This window comes from Juglans microcarpa x Juglans regia, chromosome 4D (assembly GCF_004785595.1).
Source record: "Juglans microcarpa x Juglans regia isolate MS1-56 chromosome 4D, Jm3101_v1.0, whole genome shotgun sequence".
In the NCBI taxonomy this organism is placed as follows: domain Eukaryota; kingdom Viridiplantae; phylum Streptophyta; class Magnoliopsida; order Fagales; family Juglandaceae; genus Juglans; species Juglans microcarpa x Juglans regia.
The window spans coordinates 33,474,947-33,489,949 of NC_054600.1; the positions used below are offsets into that span (position 1 = coordinate 33,474,947).

Consider the following 15,003-nt stretch of genomic DNA (forward strand, 5'->3'; position numbering starts at 1 on the left):
TGTTGTGTTCATAGATTGTGTCATATATTGTCACTCCTATACTGCTAATGATCAAAATACATTTGGATCAAAAGGAGACTATTAGTAATACGAAGGGTCATGAATTAATTGTAGTCAAGAATGCAAAGAAGCGGTCATAGCACGCCAAGTTCATGAGTTGAGTATTCTACGAGTCTGATCAAAGTCCCTAAAAGCCGGAGCATAGGCTCTAGAAATGCTTTTGGAGTAGCGTATTCTAACGATCGAGTATTATGCGTCAACCACACACACACACACACACAGAGTAGTAACTACTGGTGAAGGGTTATTACTTATTCCATGTGAAATTGTCTCAATTACTTAGAAAGTGACGTAGAAAATAGCCCAAACGAAAGACAAGGAGCCAGCATTACCATTAATCTTTTGAACACCTTCATCTCTTTTCTTTGTTATCTCACGAGAGAGGTTGGCTGGGTAGAGTCGTGGAGGGCATGATTACTGAGAAAGTCCACTCCTCTAAAAAATACCCACTAGAGAGAGAGAGAGAGAGAGAGAGAGAGAGGTAAGAAGATTTTAGTTAGGCTTTTTCCTCTTGGCCCTTTTCTAGGCTGTGGAATATTAATAATGATGGTGAAGACCGGGAGATGAGTCGTCCTCCAAGAGGGATGAATGGCCTTCAAATCTTTGGCCTATTTTATTCTCCATCAGCTCTTGACATATGAAATGTGGTTGTTTCCTAATTGATCACTGCAGTACTACTCTGTTCTGTGGCATCTCAAACTCAAAAGTGATTTTCGTCTCAAAGCCAATGTATGAAAGAATAAAAACTAACGACTTTTTGCTTTCTTCGCATGTGGATGGCAACAACCCCCAAATGCCTTCCTTTCCCCTCTTTACTCCGTTCATTTATTTCTTCCAATCTTATTGGCTGTTGGCGACATTTTCTCCTTTAATATATGGGCCATCCCTTTTTCCCTCATCAAATTTTTTCTAGGAATCTAGTTTTCCAAGAAACCATCGATTTCGCCAATGCCTATGGCCTGATGGCACAAGACTCACATCTCCAAAATGGAGATAATGGGTTCAACTCCCCCTCTTCCAATTGTATTAATAAAAAAAAAAAAACTATCGATCTGGAATTTGTCCACTTTTTTTTTTTTTTTTTCTTTCTTTCAATGAAAAATATTGGTTGCATAGACTTTCTTGGGTCACGGGTTCCACAGGGTATGGTATAACAATGTGCATTGAAGAACAGTATTAGTTAGATGAACTCCAACCCAAGGGACAGTCCAACTCTGAAATGACCTTCATCTTTTTCTTAATTTTACAATACTCGTGTACATCCCTTCGGAATTTCTTCATTTGGTTGATGATAACAGTCACAATCCTAATACAACTAAAAGGGCAAGGCCAACAACCCATGCCCTGCCCAACCCAGCCCAAGTTAGAAATCCCGACAATGATGAACCATATGCAGTTTGTCCATAAATAATTATATTTAAAAAAATTATTCCCAACATGAAACTCCAGCATTGGAGACGGGCCACGTCTTTTTAAAATCATAATCAGCGACTCTTTAAACAGTTATATGATTTTGTAACCATATGCAGGTAACCCACTACTTTCATCTCTGTGATTTTACTTACAAAATCATAAAACGGTTTAATGAGTCGCTGATTATGATTACGTTGTCAAGGAGTACCAAAATGTTGTATAAATATTTTTAACATGAGGTGCAAATAATTTACATTACATCAGCACAAAAAGTAATACAACTTGCAGAACTTCACGTCTTTTTAAAACTTAAGCTGGTCTCTAGAAAAATCAAGCATCAGGAAGGAAATGCATTCATCTTTTGCCTCACTTGCAGTATCCTAGATCAGGTTTCAATCATTGGCTCAGGGCCAGATGGCTGCTCTGTTCGAGATCTGTTGGATTGCCTCACGGAGTTGAAAAGGATATCTTTGATAACCTGAGTTGAGGATAAAGATGCAATTTGTTAAGAACACGTGATAAACCGTGCATCAAACAACTGCAAACTGTTTAACTTTGTGCACAAAAGAACAGTCACCTGTGACATTAGACCATGAACTTGTTCCACAGTTATCTTTGCACTATCACGAGTAATCTTAGCAAGTTGAGATTCTTCCTGCAATTAATACAGGAATTAGATTCAATATTATATATAGAGATAGAGCAACACCGAGGTAGAGAGAGAGAGGGGTGTCGCAGGGGAGGGTGACACTGAGGTGATTGATGATCGCCAGCTTACAAAGCTGATAAAGATATGTAATGTTAAGTAATATCTGCAGCTCTAACACAATTATATTCTAAGAGGAACATATAGGTCTGCATCAAGGAGGACGTATACCTATCTTGAAATAGCTTCAGGTCTGTTTCTTTAAACTTTACATATTTGGTTCTTGTTTGTCTCATATCTCAATGGAAAAAATTCATTATCCTTAAACCTATTTAATTTTTAACACCAAAAGGCAACGAAAGAAACAGTCTCCCCCTCCCCCCCCAAACAAACAAAAAAAAAAACAAACAAACAAACAACAAAGCTCGCTGTAGACTCATTTTGCACCCAACTAACTTCAAACTTCAAATATATCAGTCACATACATCATTGGAATTGAAATAGAACACCTCCACCATTGAAAAAAAAATGCATGCCCTAGTTCAAAATTTTTCTTGTGGTTAATTTTTCTTGTGGCAGCTTGGTTTGGATAGTGAGAATACCTGAGAAGTGTTGAGAATGTTTGTAAATAATAGTGAAAAAGTAATGAAAAAGTAATAATAAAATATTGAATAGTAGTAAAAAGTAGGTGAAAAGTAATGAATAGTAGAAAAGTAGGTGAAAAGTAATAATAAAGTAAAGAATAGTAGTGAGAGTACTTGAGATACTCTCACTTGCCAAACACACTTAAAAGTATCCTAAAATGCTCCATTATTCTAGGCTAAGCCCATATTTGAATGCCATTCAGCGTCTCATGACTATGGAAACAGAATGGATGCACATTTCTTAGTAAACAAAAATACATAAAATATTTAAGGCAAAATAAGTAAATTGACCTCTTTCTTCCTCGGAGGGGGTGCTATTAGTGGTCCAAAGCGGGAGTGAGATAGTTGGTTCTCTGCCTGCTCTAGCTTTTCAGCTGCACGGTGCAGACAACTCAATTTAATTTTTTTAATCTTCACAATTCCATGACAAGTAATTTGAAATAAAAAAGAAGCAACCTGTATGGCACAAGAAGTAAGGAATTACCCAGATCTGAGATTTGTCCTGCAACGTAGTCTCCATTGCCCAATAAAGGTGAAGATGAAAGAGTGTTCACCCAATACTTGTTCCATAGCAGATCCAAGAGGTGGCAATCAAGAGAAGACTTAAAATAAGTGATATCCAAAGCATAATACTGCAAAAACACATTCAAATGGAGTTAATAAAATTGGTGGAGAGCATGTTTCTGCAATTTCTGCAAAGATCAAAAGACAATGAGACGTTAACCTGTTTACAATGTACACCAAAGTCTTCAATCTTATTCAGTGGGATGGTCTGATACTCAGAGACAGGCTCATCTGGAGGCTTATATCCTTCTGGGTATGTCCTGAATGCTCCAATCTCAACTTTTCCAGCAGAAACAGTCCTTGTCGGATCTATAACAACTGCCAGAAAAGGCTCCTGATATTGCTGGTTTAGCATTTGTGTTGAAACATCAATTCCCGAAAGCCAGCATCCATAGCCAGGATGAGAATGGTACCACCCAACCGCATTCTCCAATCGCCCTGCCTGCAGCATCAACATATACAGTAAGCGAACTAAATCCCTGAAATAGTACAAATACTACATGGGTCGTGATAAAGACTTTTTCAGAGATACACTGCTTAGATTAATGTTTCGAGTGTGAACAATTTAGAGATAAAACATTCAGTCAATACAGGTATAAACCATGTAATGGTAGTAAATCAGAACAAAACAAAATCCAGATATAATGTAGAGAAACAGTCATTGACTTGGAAGTCAGCACAAAAATTAAGTTTCCACGTGCAAAGTAGTCGTCACTCGATCAGGTTTTTCAAATCCTTTTATGGCACATAACTGCACACGCACGCCCAAACTGCTTCTCCTATAGCTACTCATCAACCCAACAAAAGGCCTAATTAATTTAAAAAACAACGTAAAAATTAAAAATTTACAGAGGATGCTAAGGTTTCTCATTAATCAGCCAAATTATTGAAAATGCAGCATTATTAAATTCACGAAAACGATCCCTAGAATTATTGTCAGAACAGCTAGGGTTTCTGGTGCATCCGAAAAAAAGGAAAGAAGAAAAGAAATAAAGAAAAAAAGACCTGCTTGTTTGTCTGGGAATACTCGACCATATACTCGTAGGCATCTGCCTGCGCATTAACCCTAGTCTCGGTGCCTTCGACGGGCAAGGCAAAGGCGTCCATAACAATAATGGCGTCGCCGTCGGTCTTTCCCTGCATGAGCCCCATGACCTCGATGGTCCCACCGGAGCGAGCGTGGACCACCATCTTCAGCAGCGCCAGGGCAGAGATCTTCACGCGCTTGAAGTAGTGGGGGTCGTTCGCCCACGGCTTCTCCTGCTGGAACTTGGCCTGGGCGACATCGTCGTAGTAGAAAATTGCATCGGAGGCCGGGTCCGGGTTGGTCGTCGGAGTGTCCATTGGGATAATGTTGTTTTCGAGCTCCCAGGTCTTTTGCGCCATGCCTATTAGGGAAGAAGAAGCAGAAGAGGAGGAAGGGAAGGGTTCCATGGAGATTTTGCTGTGCTCTCTACTACGAATCTGATTGATACGAACAAGAGCGTGCGTGCGAGTGAGTGTTTATTGCGTGCAACACGAAAACACAGCATTTTATATGGGCTTACAAAAGTGGGCTCAGGCTCTTTCTCAAAGGCCCGATATGGTCATTACACACGATGGTTATCGAGCCTATTGATGTAGACCCATGTATTCTTATTTATGGGCCATTCTCAAAACTTTAATCTCCAACCCCGGGCCCGAATGAAACCAATCAACTTGTGAAAAAACAAAAGGGTAGTGATAAGGTTATTATCTTATTACTATCCATCTATTATGCAAGATTATTTCAAGTTTTTTCTATTTTTTTTTATTTTTATTTTATTTTAAGTATTTTTTTAACTTCTTTAATCACTAAGAAAAAATTTAAAAAATATATAAATTTACTAATACACATTTTCTTAATCATTAAGTAAAAAAAAATTTAAAAAAAAATCAAATATAAAAAGAGTAGCAGATGGGTAGTAGTAGAGTGGTAATCTAATCATTATTCAAAACGAAATTATCCATATGAGATTTACTATGCATCAGCCATTATTCACTCTCACACTTCATACTTATAATTTTTTTATAAAGTGTGGGGATGTTTTTCATAGAGGATAAATGTATTTTTTATAAGATGTGAGGTGTGAGATGGTGAATAGTAATTGATGAGAATAATTTTTCTATCCACATGTGCATCTGGAAAACTAAAATCCGTAAATCTTATTTAAAGTTAGTTAAGGTATTTTTATTTTTTATTTTAACTGCAGCTTTTCAAAAGTTTTTAATTTGTTTTTCTTTTAAATAGACTTTAAGCATTTTTTAAGCGCATAAACTTTTTTAATAAATTTATTAAACATGTAATTTTTTATTTTTTAAACTTTCAAACTCAAACTCAAAGAGTTTAAAATCCAAGGAGGCTCTTCATCTTCAATCTTCATCAAGGAGGCTCTTTATTTTTTAACTGCAGCTTTTCAAAAGTTTTTAATTTTTTAATTTTTTTTTCAGTCACTAGAGCGCGGAAGATAAGCTCCATCCCAAAAGAAAACGAGATTTAAATTCAATAGGATATGGTATAATGACAATCAGCTCGTAACGCTTTCTGCATAACAAAGCAACAGGCGAAGCCATGAAAAAAAGGGTACTCCAATTTGCTATAATATAGCTCGGGAGCTGGGGCTACCCTTAAGCATAATTGTTTTTTTTTTTTTTTTACATGTATTTTTTAATATTTAAAAAAAAATAAAAAAAATAACAATATTATTAAAAAAATACAAAAAAATAAAAAACTAAAAAATAAAATAAAAAAGTTACAACAGTAGAATGGAACAGTAAGAGTAGCATTTTCTAATATATATATATATATGTTTGACATGAAAAATCAGACTGGAAGATTAAACAACGTATCATCAAATATGTGCTTGTTCTTAAAGGGGATTGGAAATTACAAAAAACTCAAATTCTGACATATCCTCTTAGGAATCTGTGTTCGAAATAGATCTTATATTTGAGATAGAACCGAGGATGTCAGAACAAGGTGTAGACCTCTCTTCTTGTGATGAATCTTGTCCCTGTAAAAGAGCGACAAAACTACATTTAACGATCGATTTTCATTGATTGAAATGAAATGTGACGCCTTTTATTCCCAAAAATGTTCCATCAAAATTTCAAAACAAAGTCGTCACAAGAAAATTTTGCATACCAACCCTTTCAAAGATTACAAAGAACCCTGTTTGTTGCTGGGAAGTAAAGAACACAATCAAAGTGTTTTTTAAGTATATTTCAAGAAAATTATCCTTCCAGATTTCTTTCTTCAAGTAATTATAATCTCAAATTCTGAAAATGATCTGTTGTATCCTATGCTATTTCCAATATTACCCCCATCTCCAGTTTTTCTGCTTTTAATGCTTCTAGTTGTATGACAAAAAAAAAAAAAAAAAAGCAGAAAAAAATAACGAAATCAAAGCCAAGATAGATAGTTCTAGTAGTAAAATGCCTATCATCTAGAAATATATATATAATTTTGTACAAAAGCATACCTCCATTCCTGGACGCTTATGCACAGCCTTCCCACCCAGAAAGTAGCAGATTGCAAAATTGAGGTGGTCAATTGCCAGAAATGTTACAGCATTATAAAGCCAGATTACACCCGCCCAACCCCATCCAATTCCTCTCATCCGTGCAAAATCCCAGTTTGCATAGACAGCCACGAGAGTTGCTATCTGTCAAGTGTCAAACAGAAAGTGAAACCATTCGCCTATAAACGTAAGGCCCTGTTTAGTTGATGGACACAACTAGATCAACTCAGTTCAGTCTAATTTTAAACTGAATTTAACATCCAAACATCCAACTCTCAAATTACTAAACTCATCTCAACTTAAAATCTCTTTGCACGTGGGACTCACAACCTTTTTCAATTCAACACTTCTTTACACATGGGATCTACAACTTTTTTCAATTTCTCATAAATGTATCTAAACTTCTCTTAACATCCATGGATGTTGAATTGAGTTGAGTTGAGTTGAGATGATAAAATATTTTTAGAATATTATTTTTTAATATTATTTTTATTTTGAGATTTAAAAAGTTGAATTGTTTATTATATTTTGTATTGAAATTTGAAAAAGTTGTGATGATGAGTTGAGATGGGTTTAGGAACCAAACGAAGCAAACTCAACTTAGGTGAACCCCACAAAACTCACTCCACCATCTTAACTCACTACTATTCATAAAAAACTCAACTCAGCTCAATATCCAAATGCAGCCTAAAGCAGCAACATACCAAATGAAATGATAGCCTAACCCAGTGTCTTCAATCCCACAAAAATAAATTAGTGAATTGAAACCATATAATAGATGGAAGGTGAATCTAGTTGACTCCAAATATTGGTAATGTGGCATAATCATGGATTCATCGTGAATCCATCCGCTTTGTTCTTGGCATTTCTACTTCAAAATTGACTAATCAAATCACCATGAAAGTATAATACCACCCAAAAATCTTGCTGTTTAATGATAGGCTGGCAAGCCTTGGACAAAATTTTCTAGGACAAGCCTAAACAGTGACACATTATTCATAAGACTGCAGAGCTATGTTTTCATCAAAATGTTGAATCAGGTAATTTACCAAAGATAAAATGTTGAAATTTTGTGAAATCTCAAATTCTGGAAAAAAATTGTGAGCATTCCTCACCACAACCCGAAGCCCTGCAGCCATTTTGTCTGTTTTGAATTCTGTCTGAACTCTTCTTTTAGTCTCTAACTACATTCTGATTCAATCTTTAAAGCTGAACTATCATGTTTAACAAGGAAAGTTTCATTCAGAACTAAAAAATAAAGAGCGAGGTGCCTCTTCTTAGATGAAATCCTACCAGCTGATCAAGGGCAAAAGCAGTGACCGAGAGAGGTCCAGGTCGTCCAATGAATATCCAGCTGCAAGGCCTTGGGATGAAAATAAGGGCCTGGTTTATAATACTGACTTGCAGGTACAAGGCTGCCATCATTTCAGAATCGAATTGATTCAATGGCTTCACACCAAACCTTTCCTGCATTACAAAAAAATGTTAAGATAGAAAATATCTAAATAAATGGTACCCCAAACCAGTGACAGAGCCACGATTGGTTTTAGGAGGGGGTTGAAAACTTAAAAATTATTTAATTAGATTTCCCACTGAGTTTAAGTGCATCCTCAACACAAAACTAATATAAGAAAGAAGGGTAAGTAGATTTACATAAATAGAATTCTAGGGACACTTTCAACTTCAATGAATTGTGGTATTGTTTGTTGATTGATATGAGTAATTTCTCCAACTTTTCTTAAGTTCCATCTCGTTCTACCACTGCCCAAACTACTATCATGATTGATTAACAAGAGAAACAAGCATATATAATTACCGTGAAAAAATAAGTCTCATACATAGCCCAAAAGAATGTCACTGTTGTTAGCACCAAGCAACCTCCAAGCATGATTCCAGTAACAAAAATTTCTCTCAGCTTCAAGCGGTCTGGGTGTGGAGATGCCATCACCCGGTCCTGTGATATTGTTGTGATTGTACCTAGAGTATGGTAATGCAAAAAACCAGAATCACGGTCATGATATGTTAGTCATGGTAAAATATAAGAAGAGAGAGATTCACAAGGACATAAAATTATGTCTCACCATCATTTAGGATGGCCATAATTAGAACTATGAAAGGTGCAAAGTCAAATTTCCACATGAGAGCAATAAGCATGAAGGCAAACTGCCAGATTGAGAAAAATTAAAAGAGAGATATCATAACCCAATGGAACCTCTAAATTCAGCATAAACATCTCCAACTTAAATTATCAGTATACTTACCACCTTATGAATAGTGGTTGAAACTGCATAAATCTGCAAGAGAGTAAACAAGACAAGACAGAGCTTAGACACCTCTTGATATAACTGAATGTTAACCCTCAGCAATCAAAGAATGTGAATGTTTGCTAACAGTGTAACTCTTCATCCTTTGGAGAATAATCCTGCTGGTCAGCACAGCACTTATAATAACACTCAAACCAGGTTCAGTGAGAAGAATGTCCGAAGCACTTTTAGCAGCATCACTAGCTTCAACAACAGAAATTCCAATATCTGCTTTCTTTAAAGCAAGGGCATCATTGACACCATCTCCTGTCATTCCACAAATGTGTTTCCTCTCTTGCAACTTCTTCACAATTTCATATTTGTGTTCTACCAATTTCAAAAGAGAGTTAACAAAGAAGACATACCCTTGAATCTCAAGGATTACATTGTTCATTAATATACATCATTCATTACTTTGTCAAGGTCATAAGAATTTGATGTTGGAAAAACAGTGATGTTCATGAAGAAGACGAGGAATTTAGGTTGCAGCATGCAACAAGGGATGCCTATAAATTAATTTGAAAAGAATTATAAGTGGATTATATGATAAGAATAATATAGTATTATAATATAAACACGTGCGCGTGCGCGCATATACCTGAAGAAACTTCAGCAAATCCATCAGCCTTCTCAATCAACTCATCTAGGGGGAGGGCTGCAATCGAAGCATCATTTACTTGGCCAAATAGTAAAGAAAAGGGGTACATGTTTGCTCCCATTCCAAGCCTCCGACCTGTTTCCTTGGCAATGGCTAACTGGTTCCCTGTAAATTGAGACAAAATTTTATAAATCTTAAGCAAATGAAAGAAAAGAAAAACTTCAAAAAAAATCATGCAAGGATTAAGGGAACTGGTGCTTGAATGAGATTTACCCGTGATCATTTTGATATTCAAACCAAGGTTAAGCGCTCTTTTGATGGTGTCTGCACTCTCAGGCCTGGGGGGATCAAACAGAGGCAGCAAACCAACAAACTGCCACGGTTCCCCAAGGCTATCTTTTGTTCTATCTGGTATTTCCTACAGACAAATCGTGAAGGCAACAAGCAAATTAGGTATTGAACCAACTCAGCATCAGATGTACATAAATGCTTCACTTGTAACCTGTCTTGCAACAGCAAAAGATTGAAGTCCACTTTCAGCGTACTTATCAATCAATGCACGAACCCTTTTCCTAACATCCACCTCAGAGTTGCAAAGGGCTAATATCTGTTTTAAAGAGATTAAGCACATTAATTACTAAATAGTATAAAATTGCTTGCTCCATGGGACAAAATATGAAAGACAAGGTTACCTGCTCAGGAGCACCTTTACTAGCACGATGCCAGTTTCCATTTTCATCCATGTAGGTCAGTTCAGTCCTCTTATTTACAGGGTTGAATGGAAGGAAATGAACCTCTCTGATACCAGCTCTTGCCTACCCAATTATAAATAGCATAATGGTGCAGTATGATTATCTTAGGTAAATCAAAATAATCAATAATAATGTGGGAAAGAACTCCATAATCGTACCTCATTTGGATTTGCAAGCATTCCTACCATAGCGGCATCAACGGAATCTTGATTTTCAGTCCTAGAAGCCCTTGCTGCCAGAAGGATAACATGCTCTTTCTCCACACCCTCTGCAAACACTTCAATCAAATTTCTATCAACGATCAACTTATTGAGACTTAGAGTCCCAGTTTTGTCACTGCAGAGAACATCCATGCCTGCCATTTCCTCAATGGCAGTCATTCTCTTTGTGATAGCACCCTGCTGAGAGAGCCTGCGGGAACCAACAGCCATCGTGATAGAAAAAACAGTAGGCATGGTAATCGGAATTCCCCCGATCAGGAGAACCAGCAGATTTTCAAGTCCAGCCCTATAAGTGCGATGATGTATTGGGTAGAAGACTATAATCTCAATGATAATCCCGATAGCAACCAAACAAATACAGAAATTACCAATTGTAGAGATAGTCTTCTGGAAGTTCCCAGCTTGATTGGTGGTGTCCACCAAATGGGCAGCTCTACCGAAAGAGGTGTGGACTCCTGTGGCAATCACGACTGCTTCTATTTCACCCTCTGCACATGTTGAGCCAGAAAATACTTCATCTGAGGCGTTCTTGGTGATAGCAAGGGATTCTCCAGTTAGAGCAGATTCATCAATTTTTAGTGGATCTCCTTCAAGAAGACGAACGTCAGCGGCGATGACATCTCCTTGTTTAATGCTGATAATGTCTCCTGGCACCAAGATTGCAGCGTCTTGTTCGCTCCATCCACCATCTCTCAGAACCTGCATTTTGTCACCTCAAGTCTCAAGTGAGTAGAAGAAAAGGTTCAAATAAAATAAAAATGTTAGAGAAGGAGAATAATAGCATCACCAACTTTCACGCCTACGAGGTTTGTAAAAATGTGTTTTTCACCTTAGTCTTGAGAGCAAGACCAGCCAAATGTCGTGCAGTTGCAGCTGCATCGTTTTCTCCATTAAATCTGATTGTGGAGTTGATCAGCAACAGTAAAACGATACCGACAGAAACCTCCCAATCCGGGGCCTTTCTGCCACCATTTGCCAACAAAATAGCCACGACGGCAGCAGCTTCCATGACCCAAGATAAGGGTTCCCACATGAAACCCAAAATCTTGAGAATTTTGCTTCCCTGATAGCAAAACAGGAAACCATTAATATTGCATGCCAGAACAAAAGAAAATTACAAGACAGCAAAAATGCGGGCGGAGGTTAAAAGGTTTAATTTGCAGTGGCCGACCTTCTTTTTTTCTATTTTGTTTGGCCCAAAAACTTGAATCCTGTAGGCTCCTTCCTCTGACGTTAGACCTTCCCTTGTGCATTTCAACTGCCCAAACACTTCCTCTAATGGAATCCGTTTCTGTTAACCAACATATATTCAGCGTTAAATATTGTTCATGATAAATGGATGATCTCCTTTTGATCACCCTCGTCAATTAGAGGCTTCGTTGTCGAGTGTCATCAAATATTATTTATTACTTTGTTTTGAGCTTCTCATTTGTTACAATTTATATGGCAGAAAATTCTAAACATAACTCTCATACTCTGTATACTTAATTAAAAATATATCATTTTACTTTTTTATCCACATAATGAAAATGATTCCAGACTTGTTTATAAGTAAAACAAGATAAAAATATAAAATGACATATTTTTAAATGAGTGTGCAGGATGTGAGACTTATGGCTAGCACGGCTCTTATATCGTATAAAACTTGTTTTCTGATTTTTCCAACAACAACATATCATTTAATTAGAAAAATACTTTTTCCATACAGAAATATAACTTTACAACATGACGTATCAAATGAAGCCACATCAACTTATGAATATACTTTTATAAAATATCTTTACGACTGTAACACTGATCACCACGGTCTATTGCGTCAATTGACACAAAAGATTAGTATTCATGCATCTATTGTCTTTTCTTATAACTGTAATCGATATACACATAATTAATATACACGTGACAAATTTGTAAGAAGTATAACTCTATTTATTATTTTGGAGATGAAACAAGTTAATTCATAACAGAATCAATAATTATTTAATTGTTGTAAATATTGAGGTAGAAAAATGTGAATCAACCTTAAGTTTTCCTGCAATATTATTATTGACGTGAAAATCAAATACTGTAACTTAAGTGAAGTGATATAAATATTCATATCATATGCTTATACCCTTTTTATCTGTCTGGACGAAATGTCTGCCCAAATCAACTGAAAGATTCTATAAAAAAGCTCACAATAACGCTCTAGCTAGCTTGCTAAATCTTAAAAGAATTTACGTCGGTTGGAAAAATCATTTTATATTTCTTAAATAAATGGAAAATAGATCTCGTTTATTCACTTTTTTATTGATCATCAGATATATATCCTTAATATTTTTTTTTCTAAATATAAATCCCAAAGCTTATACAATTTAGAATAAGGAGTTCTATTTTACGTAAAAAACAAAAAAAAAAAAAAAAAAAAAAAAAAAAAAAAAAAAAAAAAAACAAACAAACAAACTCCTTCAATCTACTTCGTAAAATATACTAGTACTGAACGTTTGTAGAATGTTAAACATGATCTGATGATCATGATCTGGCTAACCGGTGAAAAATTTTGGGTTTTTTGTGTTCTAAACTCTACGTACATAGATAGCATTCTATTAATTTCCACGATCATCATGTGCAAATGCTCTTACAACAAGGTGGTGGCATTGAAGTCGACCATGCAGTCGCGGTTTTTGTTTTGGGGGGAGTACTTTTTGATAGAATCGGGATTCATTCATCAACATGAAGTACAGCTAGCTAGCATGAGTACTAGATCTGCATGTAGAATCAAATTTCTTGGTTTTATACATAGTTGGCATAACATGATGATCGATGCACTAATACTGATCACTTGCATGATATGCAGAGCTGATTGACAGTTGACTAACGTACGTACACATGCAATGGTACGTAGCGCTTCAGACTTCTTTTGGCACCTGTTTTTCATGTTTTTGCTTTTTCTTTTTTGGAGGGATAAGATATATCCACAAAAGGTTTTCCTTTCCCAAAATTTCTCGGGAACCAAACAGATACAATGTAGAGAGAGAGAGAGAGAGAGAGAGAGAGAGAGTATTACCAGATCAACAGATTGATCATTTATTACATCCTCAAGATTGATGGTCATATCCCCACGCATGTTGGATGCTAGGCGATGGACGAGCTCAGGGCTATAAGAAAACCATTGACGATCAGAAACACCTTGAGAAAGATCAGAGCTGAAACCGAAATTCATTTATATTAGAAAGTCATGGTGGTAGAACTGCAGCACTACATGCTGCTGAGAAATAGCCAAAAAAATAAAAATAAAAATAAAAATTGACGCGTAAAAATTGTAGTGTATATATATATATATATATATATATATATATATATATAATATATGAAAGTCATAGTCTCTTCATCGTTGTGAGGGACGGTAGGATTAGAAATAGTCCCTGTTTTCCTTCACTATTTGCGCCTTACAAGAAGACAATTATATAACGATGTTCTAGTGGTGCCACTGGGACCCTATCCACATCACGCAGGATTTTATTATTTACAACGTTAATTACAATCACACCACTTATAAAAAAAATCGAAATCAAAATACAATATATATATATATATAATATATGAAAGTCATAGTCTCTTCATCGTTGTGAGGGACGGTAGGATTAGAAATAGTCCCTGTTTTCCTTCACTATTTGCGCCTTACAAGAAGACAATTATATAACGATGTTCTAGTGGTGCCACTGGGACCCTATCCACATCACGCAGGATTTTATTATTTACAACGTTAATTACAATCACACCACTTATAAAAAAAATCGAAATCAAAATACAATATATATATATATATAATATATGAAAGTCATAGTCTCTTCATCGTTGTGAGGGACGGTAGGATTAGAAATAGTCCCTGTTTTCCTTCACTATTTGCGCCTTACAAGAAGACAATTATATAACGATGTTCTAGTGGTGCCACTGGGACCCTATCCACATCACGCAGGATTTTATTATTTACAACGTTAATTACAATCACACCACTTATAAAAAAAATCGAAATCAAAATACAATATATATAAATATATATATATATATCTTCGTAGAAAACATTCATACTTATTACTTTCACATCAATAATGTTTTAGACATATCCATAAGTAGACAACACTTCGGTGAGACTCGTGTAAGAAAACCCTATGCATGATTGATCCCAAGAATAGCACAACAATGCCAAATTTTAAACTCACAATATGGGTGCGGACGGACGTACGTATTAGATGGGATTTCATGACTTGCGGAAATGAACAT

General features: G+C 36.0%; 2 protein-coding genes across 3 annotated transcripts; both read right to left on the reverse strand.

Annotated features, from left to right (window-relative positions):
- Positions 1–1,635: 1,635 nt before the first annotated feature.
- On the reverse strand, positions 1,636–4,811 carry LOC121261248 (COP9 signalosome complex subunit 5a-like). The gene is made up of 6 exons (XM_041163512.1): positions 4,333–4,811; positions 3,488–3,769; positions 3,248–3,395; positions 3,055–3,137; positions 2,051–2,128; positions 1,636–1,951 (listed from the first exon to the last, which is right to left on the reverse strand). Exons 1-6 carry the CDS (start codon positions 4,759–4,761, stop codon positions 1,859–1,861), a joined length of 1,113 nt encoding a protein of 370 aa, XP_041019446.1. The 5' UTR covers positions 4,762–4,811; the 3' UTR covers positions 1,636–1,858.
- A 1,311-nt stretch (positions 4,812–6,122) lies between these two features.
- Positions 6,123–12,034, reverse strand: LOC121261246 (plasma membrane ATPase-like). 2 transcript variants are annotated; one of them, XM_041163507.1, is made up of 14 exons: positions 11,912–12,034; positions 11,570–11,803; positions 10,678–11,439; positions 10,460–10,582; positions 10,270–10,374; positions 10,041–10,185; positions 9,768–9,932; positions 9,258–9,496; positions 9,128–9,160; positions 8,948–9,029; positions 8,683–8,843; positions 8,160–8,333; positions 6,828–7,010; positions 6,123–6,359 (listed from the first exon to the last, which is right to left on the reverse strand). In XM_041163507.1, exons 2-14 carry the CDS (start codon positions 11,771–11,773, stop codon positions 6,264–6,266), a joined length of 2,472 nt encoding a protein of 823 aa, XP_041019441.1. In that variant the 5' UTR covers positions 11,774–11,803; positions 11,912–12,034; the 3' UTR covers positions 6,123–6,263. The 2 variants fall into 2 exon arrangements, 1 of the variants encoding a protein (XP_041019441.1); XR_005939857.1 differs by lacking the exons at positions 6,123–6,359; positions 11,912–12,034 and having other exon boundaries at positions 6,840–7,010; positions 8,160–8,281; positions 11,570–11,886.
- Between the last annotated feature and the right edge of the window lie 2,969 nt (positions 12,035–15,003).

What these genes read in the sequence shown, in the direction of transcription:
- LOC121261248 (XM_041163512.1), bottom strand. Translation starts at nt 4,761, where the DNA reads ATGGAACCCTTCCCTTCCTCCTCTTCTGCTTCTTCTTCCCTAATAGGC. An exon ending in ATTCCCAGACAAACAAGCAG is followed by an intron (nt 3,770 to 4,332) that starts GTCTTTTTTTCT and finishes TTGATGCTGCAG; the next exon opens with GCAGGGCGATTGGAGAATGC. An exon ending in TTCATGGTCTAATGTCACAG is followed by an intron (nt 1,952 to 2,050) that starts GTGACTGTTCTT and finishes TCCTCAACTCAG; the next exon opens with GTTATCAAAGATATCCTTTT.
- LOC121261246 (XM_041163507.1), bottom strand. Translation starts at nt 11,773, where the DNA reads ATGTGGGAACCCTTATCTTGGGTCATGGAAGCTGCTGCCGTCGTGGCT. An exon ending in GAATATCAAAATGATCACGG is followed by an intron (nt 9,933 to 10,040) that starts GTAAATCTCATT and finishes CTCAATTTACAG; the next exon opens with GGAACCAGTTAGCCATTGCC. An exon ending in CTTTTGCCCTTGATCAGCTG is followed by an intron (nt 7,011 to 8,159) that starts GTAGGATTTCAT and finishes GACACTTGACAG; the next exon opens with ATAGCAACTCTCGTGGCTGT.